This window comes from Pungitius pungitius, chromosome 9 (genome assembly GCF_949316345.1).
Source record: "Pungitius pungitius chromosome 9, fPunPun2.1, whole genome shotgun sequence".
Classification (NCBI taxonomy): Eukaryota; Metazoa; Chordata; class Actinopteri; order Perciformes; family Gasterosteidae; genus Pungitius; species Pungitius pungitius.
In genome coordinates, this window is record NC_084908.1 from 9,134,241 (window position 1) to 9,152,979 (window position 18,739).

Consider the following 18,739-nt stretch of genomic DNA (forward strand, 5'->3'; position numbering starts at 1 on the left):
TACTCACAGGGAACAAAACTCTGCGTAGGAAAATCCAGAAGCCTCTCCAAGAGGAGCACAGGGAAAGAACAACCTCCTTCTCTGGGGAAACACAGAGCCACTGGCAGATCTGATCCTTAACTCCCCCGTAGGATGAGCTAACGAGCTGCAGCTGCGACGATGAGCAGAGTGGCGTCAGGTGTGCTCCGGTGCACCCCCAGCTCGTCCTCGCCGCCCGGCGTGCGACTCTCTGGCTGGTCGAGCCCTAACACCTTCATCACATCCGTCGCCCCAATGCGATGGCCTCTTTGATTCTAGAGTCATGCTAAAGCTTTAAGCTATCAACCAACCAAAAGAGATATTTCTGTCCTCATTGTAGTTTACAGTCCGACATACTTCTGCATATATTCATTGCCAGATGAAAGGAAAAAGCTTCTGCTTGCTGGTTAAAGTTGTGTTAACCAAGGAATTCTGAAATGAGCCAATGATGCATGACCACATCATTTAAAGTTTCAGTTCAGGTGTGCCAATCACATAATCATTAATCAGTGTTTTGCTTTATTTATTTTGACAAAACATTTTAGTTTTGGAATTATATGACTGAATGCTGGAAGATGTTTCCGTCTTTGTTCTCTTTCCTTGTTTCACTCTGGCAATGTGTGAGCTTTTACTGAAAGGCACTGACAATATGGTAACAGAGGGTCAAATATGTATTTAAAGATTTCAGAGGGTGCGAATAGCTTGTTAATTTAATTTTATTGATTTTTATTTGTATTATTTAATTAAGTTTTAGTTAAGATTTAAAGGTTATATTTTAACTGCTACTGTGTAAAGGGAATACTTCTGTTTACAAAGTTTGCACGAATAATGGCATACAATACACAACTTTTGCGTTCTTTATTGAATTTTGCAAATTGCAATGCGATTAATCACAACCAATGGCCAAGTGATTGAAATAAAACATTTTGATCACTGGCAAGCACAAAAAAATCTGATTTTTTTTTGTTGAGCATTTTATTTAATAACTGATAATCATGACTCTTCTAAACCAATTAATTGGATGGATTTTTCGTTACAATGCAAAGACGATTAAATGAGAATTATAGAAATAAAGGTATGATAGAAAGATGATATGGTTATCAGTGCATACCAGATGAGACCAATACAAGGCTCTCCATAAACCTTCAATTCAGAATGTTACTTTTAATGTATGAAAGTATGTTAAAACATTTCCAAATATAAAAGGACAATTTCATTCACAGATGACACCGGCGTCTTCAGTGTGCCGACAGTTATGGATCCCAAATCCTGGATGTCTGCAGTCAGTTATCGATGATTCATTTCCAGAACAACTGACATCATCCAACCAGATGGGTCCACTTCCTTGTCCGAAAGCTGTACTTACTACAGCTGAACGAGCAGCGCCACAGCCCAGCTGTCTACACACCACGTCGGCGTCCATCAGGTCCCAGCCATCGTCACACACCGTCCCCCACTGGGCATCGTGGTACACCTCTACTCTGCCAGAGCAAGAGCTGCTTCCTCCATTGATCAGATGGACCTCCCCCTCAGCTGCAGGGGCCTCAGTGGTGGTGAGGTGTGCTGTGGTTGGTTCAGGTGAAGTTGGCAACACTGAAAGGTTTGTTGTAAAAATAAATAAATCATGAGAGATCCTTTTGTTAGCCTTCATTTCAACAATAACAATATTGACTCTTCTAAACCACTTAGAGTGATGGGTTAAGTGAGATGAATGACTTGTTGAAATGTAAACATTTTTAAATGAAAACTAAAAAGGAACATATAAGGTCAGCAAATCAAACCAAATGTGAGAGAGAAATATGAGGAGGTTATCAGTGTGTACCAGATGACACCAAATAAATACTCTCCATACACTTTCATCTCAGAATGTCACTTTTAATTAACAGAGACATGATAAAATGCTGCAAAATATTTCTAAAAAGGACACTTACATTCACAGATGACACCGGCGTCTTCAGTGTGCCGACAGTTATGGATCCCAAATCCTGGATGTCTGCAGTCAGTTATCGATGATTCATTTCCAGAACAACTGACATCATCCAACCAGATGGGTCCACTTCCTTGTCCGAAAGCTGTACTTACTACAGCTGAACGAGCAATGCCACAGCCCAGCTGTCTACACACCACGTCGGCGTCCATCAGGTCCCAGCCATCGTCACACACTGTCCCCCACTGTCCACTGTGGAAGATCTCCACTCTGCCAGAGCAGAAGCTGCTTCCTCCATCGGCCAGACGGACCTCCCCCTCAGCTGCTGTGCTGTTGCCTGCTGCTGATGTGCTGGTTATTGTAGGTGGAGGCTCAGTGGTGGTGAGGTGCGGTGTGGTTGGTTGAGGTGAAGTTAGCAAAACTGAAAGGTTTGTTTGAAAAATAATTGAAAGATGAGATGATTTTGTTACGATTTTTTTCAACAATTAGAATCTTGACCCTAAACCACATAGTATGATGAGATAGATATCATTGTATTACAGATGACACCAAAACAAGACTCTCCAAAAAACACTTTTAATTGACAGAGATATGTTAAAAAATTGATAAATATAAAACTTACAACCACAAATTACACCGGCGTCTTCAGTGTGCCGACAGTTATGGATCCCAAATCCTGGATGTCTGCAGTCAGTTATCGATGATTCATTTCCAGAACAACTGACATCATCCAACCAGATGGGTCCACTTCCTTGTCCCAGAGCTGCATTTGTTAGAGCAGAACGAGCAGCGCCACAGCCCAGCTGTCTACACACCACGTTGGCATCCTTCAGGTCCCAGCCATCGTCACACACCGTCCCCCACTGGGCATCGTGATACACCTCCACTCTGCCAGAGCAGCGGCTGTCAGAGTTGACCAGCCTCACCGGTGAACCAGCTAACAGAAAAACATACAACACAATGTTGTGATAGTGGTGAAGTTTTCAAAAACGTTCATGTTAAAAACATTTTGTTAAACATGCCAAGCAGAGAAGAATGGTGAAACAATCAAGATGATTTAGACTTAACTAAACAAATAGAATCCTGACTCTTTTAAAACACTTAAATTGACGGATTTGACTTTGTCTGTTACAGTTAGAATGTTTAAATCGTCAATACCAATGAGTTATGTAGATAGCATGTAGAAAATAATGTTTTATGACATAGTAGTCTAGAGCATTTGATGTAATGGTGCTGCCATAAAATATGGTCTCAAAATACCTAATATTCAGATTTAATAGTATTATGGTGCCAGTTAATTATTGGGATAGGAATATACATTAGTGATGGTACCAAATATGTTTTATCTTAAATTTACTCAAAGACAAATTTCTGGGTGTAGTTGATCATGTTTACATTTTTTAAATCCTCAAAAAATCGAAATTATATATTGAAAAATAATATAACATAATTATTATGTATTAAAATAATAATATGGTTTACCTGAAGTGCTTCGTCTCAAAATCAGCAAAATAAAGGGCAACAAAAAGCTCCCAGGCACTCCCATTATGGACCACCACAGAAAAGTGCAGAAAAAAGAAGAGCTGCCAGTCCACAAAGTCACAAAGAGTTTGAGGAGCAAGCGCACTGATGAACTAGGTTGAACATCTCCTTATATGCTACCACCAAAGGCTCTTGGGTTTTCCCTTCATATGAAACACAAAGGAAGAAAGGCTCGAAACTTCCTCATGCGGAACAATATTATCTTAAGTAATTTGTATTTCCTTGTTAACTGAAAGTTAATTAATAACCACAGGATTCTAGTGTGTTCTAAGTGTGTAAACGTTACATGTGTTCATGACTTTAAAGGTGCACTGACAGAGAGAAGTATGGAGAATCGTTCCTCTCATCTCATCTTCAAACGATTATCTGGGGTCGGGTCGCATTACCAGCAGAGGACCCCAGACTTCCCTTTCCCAGCTCACATCTACCTGCTTTGACTGGACGATGCTAAGACGTTCCCAGGCCAGTGCAGAGATATTATCTCCTCGTCCTCGGTCTTCCCAGCGGCCTCTTCTCAGCTGGCCGTGCCTCGAAAACCTCCCCTGAGAGCCGCTCGGGGGGGGGGGGGGGGGGCGTCCGTACCACATTCCCAAACCACCTCAACTGGCTTCCAGCGGCTCTGCTCCAAGCTGAGCTTCTCACCAGCCACCCTCATCAGGAAACACATTTTGGCCGCTTGTATCCGTGACCCAGTTCTTTTGGTGGTGACCCATCCTTCATGACCATAGGTGAGGGTAGGAACGAAGATTGACCGGTACATCGAGAGCTTGGTCTCCCGGCTCAGCTCTGTTTTGTTGCGGTGAAACGAGTGGAATAATGCCCCCACTGCGCCGATTCTCAAGCCAAACTCACCTCCATCTTCCCCTCACTCGAGAACAAGACCATTGAGGCACTTGAACTCCTTCACCTGGGGACACATTCCCCACCCGGAGCAGGTAATCCGTCGGTTCCTGCTGAGATCAATGGCCTCAGATTTAGAGCTGCTGATCCTCATCCCAACCGCTTCACACTCAGCTGGGAACCGGTGAGAGTTGGAGGTCACAGACCGAGGATGCCATCAGGACCACATCATCCGCAAAACGCAGCGATGAGATCCACAGCTTCTCGAACTGTAAACCCCCCTCCCCTCCACTACGCCTCGATATCCTGTACATTTAAACAACAACCAGGATTGGTGACAAGGCGCAGCACTGTCCAAGGCCGACCCCAACTGAAAACCACTCCGACTACCTCAATTTCTTTCTGGAAATTATGTGTTTCTTTTGAGATATTTTAGCCTACTTCACTTAGTCAGACAGGAACTATTTAAGTGATTTCTTGATTTTACAGGTCTGGCAGTACCTAGGCCTGGGTGTGTTTAGTGAAATTGATCTCAGTGTTCCCAGAAATGTGGTTAACCAGTTTATTCATGATTTATCAAGGGGAGGGCCAGGGAGGGTAAAGAATGTGTTACAGTGTCTTTAATATGTGAATAAATAAGAAACCAGGAAGGGGGAAATACATTTTCCCGGCACTCTATTAGAATTGAGATTACACAAAGAAAACAGCAAGTCTTTGGTCTATGGCGGCTTGCTATAACTGGGTCGTAGGGTGCAGCCCAACCTTATCTATGCAATGTAAATGTTTAAAAAAAATACAATCAATTATAATCCTTTTTTTCAACATAAAAAAGAGAAAGCCATTACAATGTCCATTAAGATAGATAAATAAATAATGAGCAAGCATTGTCTTTTCTCCCGTCCATTCATTATTGAGTCAAATGTTGTCACTATTCTTATTGTGTAAATTCAGATTTGGTCCCTTAAAGATCACCTTCAGCTGTGTGTAAAAATGTATGTAAAAGTCGTAGATTCAAGTCTTTTTGAGCTGTAACAGCCAGTGAAGCCAGTTCCTGGAGGTAGTTCATTTCTTTTAAACTGGATAACAGCTCAACAATCTAGGATTAGAAACGTCACTGATCAGTGTTCAATCGCTCCGACTCCATCTGCAGCGCCGCCTCCACGCTATCTTTATAGCTGAAGCCCTGCAGATCGGCTGCAAGGAGAACCTTCAGAACAGAGAGCTGAAGGTGGGAGGAAGACAGATACAGAGGGTGTTGGATTAAAAAAAACACAGAGGGACCAACATATATTTTGTTAGCTAACTTCTGGTCCCAAAGAAAAAGGCCTTACCTGCAATCTGCAAAAGACCAGCTGCACTTCTCGCAGTCGGAACTGTCTCAGCAGGTCCCTGAGCTCACTGATCACGGTGTAATCTATGATGCTGACATGATGGCAGTCCAGCACTACTGACCTCGGAGGACACGCTGGAGGAGACAGGTTGAGGTTTGACGACAGTAAGGTTTATCAAGACAGACATCACCTCACATTACTGCAATGGTCCTCTAACCAAAGACAGATTATCTACGAACCCTGCAGAGCCTGAGTGTGTATGATGTGGCTGAGATACTCTGTGGCAGGAAAACTCAGTCCACTGCCTAACTCCATCACCAGCACACCGTGATCAGACACCTGCACACAACAGGAACATGACATGAACTCACAGACAAGCCCTCACTCTTGTACTGTTTGATAATAGAGTTTTATGTTGTTCACACTCAAAGGAAGAGCAGTGTTCCAGGTTGTTCTGCAGATTGGAGGTGTTAGGGGTTGTGGTCGCCTTTGGTGCGTGCTGAAATGACGACAGCAATAGAGAGGAGAACAGTTGTGCCAGCACCACTGCAATTGGATTAGGGTAACTGAAAAAAGGAAGGAACGAAGGCATCGAAGGATGTCATAAAAAATGTGGGGATGTTTCGAAGAATTCAGCCAAACGACTCTTCTCGTTCTGGTAGATTTATTTGTCGGATCACAGGTCAAGTAACAGCGCTGCGTTTGCAAAGGCAGGAGCAGCTCTGTCGGCCCGCAGCTGGAAGAACAACTAACATCAGGAAGAACATTATGTTTTATAATTGTTAGATATGAAAGGAAAGATTTCTATTGGCCCTCAACTGGCGTTGAGGAGGAGCAGGTCCTCTCGCCGGTAGACAAGACCCAATCACATCCAATGTGTGGTCTCCTAATATTAGTGTGAACATAACGTACAAAGAGTGAGTGTTTGGTGCATCTCTATCTCTCATCTTTATCAGATCTGTGTCTGCCTGGTTGGCACTTTCTGCGTTTGCCCTCAGACCTTGCACTCCTCAACCAGGACAAGACAGTGACTTCCTAATTGAGCACAAAAAAAAACGTTTTTGATTATCAGTAACGGCACCCACTGGTTGGCTGGTACTACCTTCCCCGCCCCTAATCAGCTTTCCCCACAGGGAGAGAGGAGGCCACCAGGGAATGGCACATCATGTCCAGTCTTCCTGACTGAATTTTCGCCTAAGCTTCATGTAAATTATTGATTGGAATAGAGTATAAAAAGTAGATGTTTATGATAGTAACAGATTCAGATTTTAACTTTCCTATTATGTTATGGTCGCGGAGGGTTTTTCTATAACAATCTAGATTAAACATTAATGCCCTGGCTGTGACAAATAGCTTTGATTTATTTTATTGTATTCATTTGTATATTTGATTATTTAATTAAGTTTAAGGTGAGATTTCAAAGGCATAATTTAAATGTCACTGTATAAAGGGAAAACTGCTGTTAGCAAAGTTTGCACAAATGAGGGCATGCAACACACTACTTTTGCGTTCTTTATTGAATTTTGCCAATTACATCGCTAAATGACTGATTATTTGAACATTTGTATTATTGGCAAGCACCAAAAAAAGGTAAGAAATCAAAGATCATTTTATGACCATTCAATTTAAAAACAAGCCTCAGATTAGACCAGAAAAAAAAATTGTGGTTGCAATGTAAAAACAATTGAATGAGAATTAAAGAGATAGAAGTATGATAGAAGGAGGAGATGATTATCAGTGTATACCAGAGGGCTGCAATACGAGACTCTCCAGAAACCTTGAATTCAGTATGTTACTTTTACGGTATGAAAGTATGTTAAAACATGAATATGAAAGGATAATTTCATTCGCAAATCACACCGGCGTCTTCGGTGTGCTGACAGTTATGGATCCCAAATCCTGGATGTCTGCAGTCAGTTATCGATGATTCATTTCCAGAACAACTGACATCATCCAACCAGATGGGTCCACTTCCTTGTCCCAGACCTGCATTTGTTAGAACGGAACGAGCAGCACCACAGCCCAGCTGTCTGCACACCACGTTGGCATCCTTCAGGTCCCAGCCATCGTCACACACCGTCCCCCACTGGGCATCGTGATACACCTCCACTCTGCCAGAGCAGCGGCTGTCAGAGTTGACCAGCCTCACCGGTGAACCAGCTAACAGAAGAACATACAACACAATGTTGTTGACAGTGAGACATGAGGGATGAACCTTGTAAAGAAGAGGACATCTTTGAAAAAGAACACAGCAGCCTTCTCTTTAAAATCATGACATGTCACCATAGACATTATCCTACACAAACAGACTTTCTCTCTTTGGCTGTACAAAAGCGTATTTACCTTCACAGACGACACCAGCATCCTCGTGGTGACCACAGTTGTGAGCTCCAAACCCTTGATGTCTGCACTCGCTGAGCTTTGATTCGCTGCCTCTGCAAAAGACATCGTCCAACCAGATGGGACCTGTGCCTTGTCCAAAGCGTGCAGCTTGTGGTGCCGACAGGACCCTGCCACAGCCCAGTTGCCTGCACACCACCTGAGCATCCATCAGGTCCCAGTTGTCGTCGCACACCGTCCCCCACTGTCCACTGTGGAAGATCTCCACTCTGCCAGAGCAGGAGCTGTTCACTCCATTGGCCAGACGGACCTCCCCCTCAGCTGCTGTGCTGTTGCCTGCTGCTGATGTGCTGGTGATTATAGGTGGAGGCTCAGTGGTGGTCAGGTGCGGTGTGGTTGGTTGAGGTGAAATTGGCAAAACTGAAAGGTTTGTTTGAAAAACAATTGAAAGATGAGATAATTTTGTGACCATTTATTTCAACAATTAGAATCTCGACTCTAATCCACATAGTGTGATGAGATAGTTATCAGTGTATTAGAGATGACACCAAACAAGACTCTCCAAAAACCTGTATCTCAGTATTTTACTTTTAATTGACAGAGATATGTTAAAAAATTGATAAATATAAAAGGACACTTACAACCACAGATTACACCGGCGTCTTCAGTGTGCTGACAGTTATGGACCCCAAATCCTGGATGTCTGCAGTCAGTTATCGATGATTCAGTTCCAGAACAACTGACATCATCCAACCAGATGGGTCCACTTCCTTGTCCCAGACCTGCATTTGTTAGAACGGAACGAGCAGCGCCACAGCCCAGCTGTCTGCACACCACGTCGGCATCCTTCAGGTCCCAGCCATCGTCACACACCGTCCCCCACTGGGCATCATGATACACCTCCACTCTACCAGAGCAGCGGCTGTCAGTGTTGACCAGCCTCACCGGTGAACCAGCTAACAGAAGAACATACAACACAATGTTGTGATAGTGAGAAATGAGGGATGAACCTTGTAAAGAAGAGGACATCTTTGAAAAATAACACCGCAGCCTTCTCTTTAAAATCATGACATGTCACCATAGACATTATCCTACACAAACAGACTCTCTCTCTTTGGCTGTACAAAAGCGTATTTACCTTCACAGACGACACCAGCATCCTCGTGGTGACCACAGTTGTGAGCTCCAAACCCTTGATGTCTGCACTCGCTGAGCTTTGATTCGCTGCCTCTGCAAAAGACATCGTCCAACCAGATGGGACCTGTGCCTTGTCCAAAGCGTGCAGCTTGTGGTGCCGACAGGACCCTGCCACAGCCCAGTTGCCTGCACACCACCTGAGCATCCATCAGGTCCCAGTTGTCGTCGCACACCGTCCCCCACTGTCCACTGTGGAAGATCTCCACTCTGCCAGAGCAGGAGCTGTTCACTCCATTGGCCAGACGGACCTCCCCCTCAGCTGCTGTGCTGTTGCCTGCTGCTGATGTGCTGGTGATTATAGGTGGAGGCTCAGTGGTGGTCAGGTGCGGTGTGGTTGGTTGAGGTGAAATTGGCAAAACTGAAAGGTTTGTTTGAAAAACAATTGAAAGATGAGATAATTTTGTGACCATTTATTTCAACAATTAGAATCTCGACTCTAATCCACATAGTGTGATGAGATAGTTATCAGTGTATTAGAGATGACACCAAACAAGACTCTCCAAAAACCTTTATCTCAGTATTTTACTTTTAATTGACAGAGATATGTTAAAAAATTGATAAATATAAAAGGACACTTACAACCACAGATTACACCGGCGTCTTCAGTGTGCTGACAGTTATGGACCCCAAATCCTGGATGTCTGCAGTCAGTTATCGATGATTCAGTTCCAGAACAACTGACATCATCCAACCAGATGGGTCCACTTCCTTGTCCCAGACCTGCATTTGTTAGAACGGAACGAGCAGCGCCACAGCCCAGCTGTCTGCACACCACGTCGGCATCCTTCAGGTCCCAGCCATCGTCACACACCGTCCCCCACTGGGCATCATGATACACCTCCACTCTACCAGAGCAGCGGCTGTCAGAGTTGACCAGCCTCACCGGTGAACCAGCTAACAGAAGAACATACAACACAATGTTGTGATAGTGAGAAATGAGGGATGAACCTTGTAAAGAAGAGGACATCTTTGAAAAATAACACCGCAGCCTTCTCTTTAAAATCATGACATGTCACCATAGACATTATCCTACACAAACAGACTCTCTCTCTTTGGCTGTACAAAAGCGTATTTACCTTCACAGACGACACCAGCATCCTCGTGGTGACCACAGTTGTGAGCTCCAAACCCTTGATGTCTGCACTCGCTGAGCTTTGATTCGCTGCCTCTGCAAAAGACATCGTCCAACCAGATGGGACCTGTGCCTTGTCCAAAGCGTGCAGCTTGTGGTGCCGACAGGACCCTGCCACAGCCCAGCTGCCTGCACACCACCTGAGAATCCATCAGGTCCCAGTTGTCGTCGCACACCGTCCCCCACTGTCCACTGTGGAAGATCTCCACTCTGCCAGAGCAGGAGCTGTTCCCTCCATTGGCCAGACGGACCTCCCCCTCAGCTGCTGTGCTGTTGCCTGCTGCTGATGTGCTGGTGATTATAGGTGGAGGCTCAGTGGTGGTGAGGTGCGGTGTGGTTGGTTGAGGTGAAGTTAGCAAAACTGAAAGGTTTGTTGTAAAAAAAAAAAGAAAAGTAAAAGATGGGAGATGATTTTGTGTGCATTTATTTCAACATAAAGAAACTTGACTCTTCTACTTAGAGTGATGGGTTATATGAGATGAATCTTGTTTTAAGATTTTTAAATGACAAACAAAAAAAAAAGGATAAAATCTTTTTCCAATCAAATTGTGAGAGAAAGATGAGTTATTTTTCTAACTTTGTTCAGTGTTTCACTAACTGAATTGTTTCAGCATGACAATGACAGCATGTCTGTCAGTGACAGACAGGTCAAACTGTTCGGGTCCCGCCCCCCTTATGCTACCACGGTAGACCGCAATTCTTCTTGTTTTTTTCCCGTGAAGAGCTTCCTCAACTTATCTTGGTAAGCTTGGATTTGCTGCGACCCAATAAAGACACGTCGTCGAATGCAGTTCTTGGCGCTAGTCTGGATTTGTTGGGTAAGTCCTTCATAAGTATATTTAGTTACTACCAGACATGTCAACCCTCCCGATTTTTCCGGGAGACTCCCGAATTTCAAAGATGTATTATCCTTGGCTAACGCGTTATGGCGAGCCTACAAGGTCTGGGTTAGCATTAGTTTTGCTAGTCAAGCCAAGTAGTTTTGCTAACGTGTCACGGCGAGCAAACCGGTAAATTACCGGTTTAACTTAAACCCAAGCTTGGCTACTTGCTCATTCTCAGTTGCCATTTCAGCCGCTACCCCCGCAAAAGGGTCGGAACCGACGGTCAAAGAGGCTGCATCCCGCCTGCGTCATGCAGGCGTCCATCTCGGGCAATGAGCCTCATCCTATGTGCATAGCCTTCATGAGCGCTTAACACGCTAAGGCACCGCTGGCTGACCCCTAGTCTGTCTGCACTGTGCGCCAATACCTGAGAAATCTGGAAAAGAAGTGAGTGGCGGTATCCACAAAGCAGGACCCGTGCCTGTCGGGAACGGAAAGCCTCAGCCAGCACCCATCTGTCGCGAGCCTCTTCGAGCTGGGCGGACATGATGGATGCTGAGTCCCTGTGGCTAAATCTCTCAGGGCCTCAGTGATGTACAGAAGGCAGAGGTATGATGGATGCAGCTTATGACCCAGCCATGGTTCTGTTTGGTCCTGCTCTTGACAAAATGAGGGAAGCCAGCCCCCTCAGGAAACAAGAAGGCGAAGACTGGCCACTGCAGCAAGGAACCCCATCCCACCCCAGGGAAGGGAAGAAGATGCGCACAACCTAACCGGCCTTGCTTCGCCCTTCCGTCCACCTTCAAAGTCCAAACACCACGTACATCAGTGGTGTCGCATATTTTAATATTTCCATTTATCCAGCACACTGGAAGTGTATCAGCCCAATGCCTACGAGTACCAAGGCATCTCATCCGGGCCCCGAGGGTGTTAAGCAGGTGTGTGGAGGCCGCTCCACCTCCTTTACGGAACAGCGGCATCAGGATTTTCTCGTACATTGACGACTTTGCGATATGCTCCCAGTCACGAGAGCAGGTGGTCAGAGATTCCGCTACAGTGATAAATCATCTCACGGATGGAGGTTCAATATGAACTGGACAAAGGGTTATCACCTTGACAACGAATGGCTGAGGAGGAACCATGTTGTACCGGACAGTGAACGGCACCTGAGACCCAAGGCTGAACATCTTGGAACTCTGGGAAGTGTTTAATGCACAACATTTTCTGACATATCTCCAGACAACACCACTGTGGTGGCGTACATCAACCGGCAAGCACTCGCTCACTGCAGTTACACGGATTGGGTCGAAAATTAATCATGTAGAGCAGCACCAGGCTCCTGTCCCTTTGAGCCACACACGTTCCAGGGGTGCTGAACAGAGGTCTTCCGTTCCAAGGAAACCCTCTGTACGGAGGGTGGGCTGTTCACCCGCAAGTTTTTCTCCATGGCAGACAAAAATGCAGCACTGGGAATGGATGCGCTAGCCCACTCGTGGACAAATGTGCTGCTCTATGCATTCCCCCCTCTCAGCCTGAAGCCAAACAGTCCTCATGATCCCCGCAACAAAGGGCCGAGCGAACACAGAGTTAAACGAGACACAGCAAACCCTATCAAAGCAAGTAAGGCTATGTCTGGGCAGAAGATGAAGATGGGGTTGGGAACACAGCCTTTCGGCTGGCTCCAACCAAACGGCCAATTAGTGGCAGCCCTTAAAAAGCACCTGTCGTCATGGCCTCATTCCCCTTTGGTCCCCTTTGGTGCTGTGTGAAGTAAACGTGCCTGGCTTTTATAATCTTAACGCTGTTTCTATAGTGATTTGTGCTTAACTTGGTTTTATTGTTATCTCTAATAAAATATTTTTTCGGAATTGCAACAAATATGTCTCTGCCATATCCACAGTGACTTATTTGCGTGCCTTAGGTATTTAAATCTGTATTTCTTGGGGTGTAAGTCCCCAGGTGGCATTGTTTCCGTCACACATTATTCAGTGATAATGTACAGTACCTATTCACATTGACCTCAGCGTAACAGTTTAGATTTTGTTAATTGACATTTCAGTTTTTAGCTCAGTGGCGATCGCAAAAAAAAAAAAAAAAGACCGGAAATCCTACACTTTATCGGTTTCGGGCAATGCGAGCTTTCGCAAACGGACAATTAAGGTGGACGTCATGAGCAATGTGAATGAATGAGATGGTGCGTATGGGGGGGGGGGGGGAAGACGTATGGGGACTATTTTTATCAAGGCTACGGAAATGACTTGGTTGGCTGATACTATTTCGCGCTAAAAGGCTATTTCATAACCGTATTATGAAAGCAATAAGGTACTTGAGGCAGTACTTTATCTTGAATAATGTAACAGTGTGAGGGTTTCCGGCCCTCTGCTGCGCGTCAGCCTAACAACACCCCCGAAAACACCTAGAGAGATGGGTTACATGAGATGAATGACTTTGGTGTTAGTGTAAACATTTTAAAATAAGAAAGATATAGGGTCACCAAATCAATAAAGAGGAGTTAGTTATCAGGGTATACCAAATGACACCATTACAAGACTCTTTATACCTTCATCTCAGTAAGTCGCTTTTAATTGACCGAGATATGATAAAATGTTGCAAAATATATGATAAAATGTTGCAAAATATTTTTTTAAAAAACACTTACATTCACAAATCACACCGGCGTCTTCAGTGTGCTGACAGTTATGGACCCCAAATCCTGGATGTCTGCAGTCAGTTATCGATGATTCATTTCCAAAACAACTGACATCATCTAACCAGATGGGTCCACTTCCTTGTCCGAAAGCTGTACTTACTACAGCTGAACGAGCAGCGCCACAGCCCAGCTGTCTACACACCACGTCGGCGTCCATCAGGTCCCAGCCATCGTCACACACCGTCCCCCACTGGGCATCGTGGTACACCTCCACTCTGCCAGAGCAGCGGCTGTCAGAGTTGACCAGCCTCACCGGTGAACCAGCTAACAGATAAACATACACAATGTTGTGATAGTGGTGAAGTTTTCAAAAAGGTTCATGGTAAAAAAGTTGAACATGCTCAGCACCGAAAAAAGTAAAACAATCAAGATGATTTTGTGACCAATCAACTAAACAACAAGAATCCTGAATCTTTTTAAACACTTTTTTTACAGTGTAAGAATGTTTATGATCAATACCTACACAGTATGCAAGCGTTTTTCTACACATAGTGTAAAGCATTTGATGTAATAGTGCGGTCAAAAAATGTGGTCTCTAAACCCTAAATATTTAGGTTGATTTACCAGATTTCTGGGTTCAGTTGATCATGTTTACTTTTGTTTAAATCCTCAAAACAATTTATCTTTACCTGAAATGTTTCTTCTCAAAATCAGCAAAATACAGGCCAACAAAAATCTCCCAGGCACTCCCATTATGGACCGCCACAGAAATGTGCTGAAAATAACAGATGTATTAAAACCCCATTTTCAAAGAGGTGCATAGACGTCCCTACGGTGCAAGTCTTGGACTTACCCTCGAGAGACTGGGTGGTAATACAGAAGCAACGAAAAAAACTATACATTTCCCTGTGAAGTGTGATAATAATAGTCCTGTCAAGAAGCTCAGGTATCAAGCGACCAAAAAAGGCTCTTCGGGTTTTCCTTTGCTACGAAACACAATGGAAGGTGGAGTAATCTTATCAACTCGAAGTTAATTAATAACCACAAGAATCTTGTTTATAGTTCATGTTGAAGTCATGTGTTTGACAGACAGAAAGAAATATGGAGACTTGTTCCTCTCATCTCCAACCGCTTATCTGGGGTCGGTTCGCGGGGGCCACAGTTCCATAATTCCCTTTCCCGGCTCACATCTACCAGCTCTGACGCCAGGTCATTCATATATATATATATATATATATATATATATATATATATAGCCCGGGCACAAAATTAATTTAGACATCACGGTATAGATTTCTAAAACATTTATTCCAGGGTAAAAGTACTGTAAAAAATAGGTACAGGTGGATTAAAAAGGTATTCCAGTTAGAGATACATAATATAACAGTTCAAAGGTTCATGCAAATTAGTATGGTTTGTTTTAATAGCACAAGATTCAGCACGTATGTTATTCCTGACAGTCTAACTTGGTAGAACATGTGTGTGGTTTGTCCTGACACTGGATGGGGCTTAGGCTTATGCGGTCGGGTTCAGAGGATTCAGAGAAGTGAATAGGTGCTAGTGTAGGAGAGCAACAGTTTTCATAACTTAAGTTTGCCTACGGTTTGGACTGTTGTCATCTACAAGAGGTAAATCAGAGTTGTTTATTGTACTGTGACTAAAAGTTGCAGTGTAAACAATTCTTGATGCTAATTGCGATTACCCATAAGCATAATACTGGTTGTCTTTGCCTTTGAATTCAGTTATTGAGACAAGTCTTGCTAGATCGACATGAAGTAGCATATGGACTGAACATATATATGTTGTTTAGTTGCCACTTTGGAAGCTTGGCAACGGACAGCAGGCACTCACCTTCCCCTTTGATTATTGCATGAGATATGTGAGTAATTCAAAAAGATTTGAACATGCCCAGGAGCAAAAAAAGGTAAAATCAATCAAGATGATTTTGTGACCAATCAACTTAACATCAAGAATTCTGACTCTTCTAAAATATTGATTGTTACAGTGTTAGAATGTTTAAATGATCAATACCTGCACAGTATGTAAGGTTGCATATAGAAAGTGTCACATGTTTTTAGACATAGTAGTGTAGAGCATTTTATGGTCTCTAAATACTTTATTTAGGTTGATTTCATAGTATTAGAGTGTGACTTAATTATTGGGATGGGAATATACATTAGTAATGGTACCAAATAGCTTTTATCTTAAATTTACTCAAAGAAAAGTTTCTGGGTGCAATCCCAGTTGATTGCCCCTTGTGTCACATCAAGTCTGAATGTGAAAAAAAAGATCCGAACTCGAAAAAATAATATAATATATATTAGTTTTGAAGTTTTGAATCTGAAATGTAAAATATGCAACCAAAAAATACAATACACTGAATATCAAGAAATAAATAGAAGTGAAAAAAATATGTATAAAAAAATATGTATAAAAAAAATATATAAAAATGAGTCAAAACTATATTCAACACGGAAATACTTTTTGTGCATTTATTTTGAATACTTGTTTTATTGTATTGTCTTAAAACCACATTTTCAAAGGACGCTGCCATGCATAGAGGTCACCACGGTGCAAGTCTTACCTTCGAGATTGTGTGATAATGCAGCAGCTGGGGAAAATATAAAAAGTAGAGTTAGAGTGTGACATCTAATAGTCCTGTTAAGGACTGTTAAATATCAAGCATATCATTGTTAAAACACAAATTGACAGCAGTGATTCAAGACATCTGTGGTGAGTATTCTCTATCATTGTCTAAACTCACCTTTGGGTCCTGGAGAGATTGTAAAAAATAAAGATTGTGAAAACTCAAAAGATTTTAAGACGTTTTATTCTCGCAAGAAAAGCTGCAGAGTTCACAAAGTCACAAAGAGATTGAGGAGCAAGTGCACTGATGAACTAAGTTGAACGGCTCTGTGGTGGCGGGCGTGGTTTCAGCTCGGCTGCAGGTGTGGGAGAGAGGGGGAGTGGCTCAGGGAACAGTGCCAGGTGAGAACATCTTGCAATCAGCTGACAGTAATTGACGTGTGTGTGTCCTCCCGTCCCTATTTGAACAGTGAGGCGAGTGAGCGAGGAGGGGTGCGCGAACGAGCGAGCGGAACACCGGCACGTTGTACTGTCACGAGAGAAATAAAAACTCTTTTCTGAACTCTTCACCCTGTGGTCACGTTCCTTTGTCTGGAGCCAGAATAACCCACCTGTACAGGCTTATATTCTACCACAAAAGGCTCCTAGGGTTTTCCCTTTCCATACTTATCTCTGTCAGTGCACTCTTAAAGTCACAAACACATCTAACCTCAACATGAACTACACACAAATCCTGTGGTTATTAATTAATTTACAGTTAATAAAGAAATACATCTTCCTTAAGATAATAATAACACGCAGGAGGGGGTATCAAGCCTCTGTTCCTTTGTGTTTTATAGTATCTCATCATTAAACTCTTATAAAGGGTCAGGTCGCGAGGCCACAGTTCTAGCAGAGGACCCCAAAATTCCCTTTCACGACCACCTCAACTGGGTCCTTTCCACACAGAGGAGCAGCAGCTCTACACCGAGTTCCTCACGGATGACTGAGCTTCTAACCCTCTGAGGTGGGTGCCAGCCTCCTGAGGAAACCCCAGTCGGCCCTGATCCGGTTCTTGACCCAAATCTTTGGGTCATGACCCATCCTTCATGACCGTAAGTGAAGATTGACAGGTACATCGTGAGCTTTGCCTTCTGGCGCAGCTCTCTTTCTGTTGCGGTGCGATACCGCCCCATTGCAAACGGCCTTTTGTGAGGTGGAAGCTATAATGAATGATCTATCATAACCATAACAAATGACACTTTAACACTGAATCATTCTACTTCAACTCAAAACCAACTCTGTCATGCTATCTGGACTGTTCAAAAAAGAGGACTTGTACTCTCGAAGAAGATGGAGACAGGTCCAATACCTGGCTGACCTTTTTTGGAAGAGATGGGTCAAGGAATACCTTCCAATCATGCAACAATGAAACAAGTGGAATTAATTTAAAATGAATTTTTTACCCGGAGACCTTGTGTTTAATGTGGATGATTTGGCCACTAGAAACTCTTGGGTTCTAGTACGGCTTCTAAAAACCATGCCAGGAAGCAAAGGGCTAGTCTGCAGTGTACTGGACAAAACAAAAACAAGTGTTGTACAGACACCCATCACAAAGCTTTGTCTGCTCCTGAAATCTGGAGAGTAGCTGGAGCAGGATAGTAGTTTGTAGTAGACATTTGTATTGGACGGGACATCGGCACAGTCTTTTGACCTCACGTTGTTCACTCTTTGCCTATATAAAACAAGATTGTATTTGTGAATAAAAGAAACAAATCATTTTCAATGAACAAAGTGAAAAAAACACAAGTCTGGAGGGTTTTGTATTGGAACGAACATGTGAGTCAGGAAGCGGACTGGGCACCGAAACAAGGAAATGCAAAGGCAGGCCACCACAGCCTCAATGGTCTTGTTGGCGTGTGAGGGTTAGGGTTCCCTCCTGGAAAGGTTCACCACTGTTCCATGTCTTCTCCATTTGTGGATAAAGGCTCAAGCCGTGGTTGGCTGGAATCCCAAAGCCATGGAAAAGGCTTTGTAACCATTTCCAGACTGATACGTGTTAATTCATTTTCTCTTTGGTTCTTGAATTTCTTTAGAATCAGACAGGTTCTTTTAAGTGATTTCACATGTCTGGCAGGAAAGAAATCAGGAAGGGGGAAATACATTTTCCCGGCACTGTAGTCAAGATGAGATAAAAACAGCAAGACTTTGCTCTATGGCGCCTTGCCATGGGCCCCGCCTTTAACGCCCCCCTCTCGAAGCACCAACCATCTCATCCATGGATGAATCACTCTTAATATCCATCATTGGAGATCATCAATGAACACTAATTTACTTGAAATGATGCAGGGACCAATCAGGTGACTTTACGGT

General features: G+C 43.5%; 2 protein-coding genes across 2 annotated transcripts; both read right to left on the bottom strand.

Moving 5' to 3' along the window:
- Positions 1–871: 871 nt before the first annotated feature.
- On the bottom strand, positions 872–18,636 carry LOC119217587 (deleted in malignant brain tumors 1 protein). Its single transcript, XM_062564360.1, has 18 exons — positions 16,566–18,636; positions 16,386–16,412; positions 14,491–14,576; positions 13,811–14,125; positions 10,272–10,688; positions 9,775–10,089; positions 9,137–9,553; positions 8,640–8,954; positions 8,002–8,418; positions 7,510–7,818; positions 7,404–7,435; positions 5,898–5,997; positions 5,659–5,792; positions 5,443–5,549; positions 3,428–3,579; positions 2,568–2,882; positions 1,950–2,366; positions 872–1,611 (listed from the first exon to the last, which is right to left on the bottom strand). Exons 3-18 carry the CDS (start codon positions 14,552–14,554, stop codon positions 1,232–1,234), a joined length of 4,206 nt encoding a protein of 1,401 aa, XP_062420344.1. The 5' UTR covers positions 14,555–14,576; positions 16,386–16,412; positions 16,566–18,636; the 3' UTR covers positions 872–1,231.
- On the bottom strand, positions 4,925–5,992 carry LOC119218312 (sodium-independent sulfate anion transporter-like). The gene is made up of 3 exons (XM_037472638.2): positions 5,898–5,992; positions 5,659–5,792; positions 4,925–5,549 (listed from the first exon to the last, which is right to left on the bottom strand). Exons 1-3 carry the CDS (start codon positions 5,971–5,973, stop codon positions 5,439–5,441), a joined length of 321 nt encoding a protein of 106 aa, XP_037328535.2. The 5' UTR covers positions 5,974–5,992; the 3' UTR covers positions 4,925–5,438.
- Positions 18,637–18,739: the final 103 nt, after the last annotated feature.

Bases quoted from the DNA above. Each gene is read 5' to 3' on its own strand.
- LOC119218312 (XM_037472638.2), bottom strand. From the start codon at position 5,973: ATGGAGTTAGGCAGTGGACTGAGTTTTCCTGCCACAGAGTATCTCAGC. The intron at 5,793-5,897 runs GTTCGTAGATAA...TGTCTCCTCCAG, and splicing joins ACACACTCAGGCTCTGCAGG to CGTGTCCTCCGAGGTCAGTA. The intron at 5,550-5,658 runs GTAAGGCCTTTT...TCCCACCTTCAG, and splicing joins TGGTCTTTTGCAGATTGCAG to CTCTCTGTTCTGAAGGTTCT.
- LOC119217587 (XM_062564360.1), bottom strand. From the start codon at position 14,554: ATGGGAGTGCCTGGGAGATTTTTGTTGGCCTGTATTTTGCTGATTTTG. The intron at 8,955-9,136 runs GTAAATACGCTT...TTCTTCTGTTAG, and splicing joins TGCTGGTGTCGTCTGTGAAG to CTGGTTCACCGGTGAGGCTG. The intron at 2,883-3,427 runs GTAAACCATATT...TTTTTCTGTTAG, and splicing joins TTTGAGACGAAGCACTTCAG to CTGGTTCACCGGTGAGGCTG.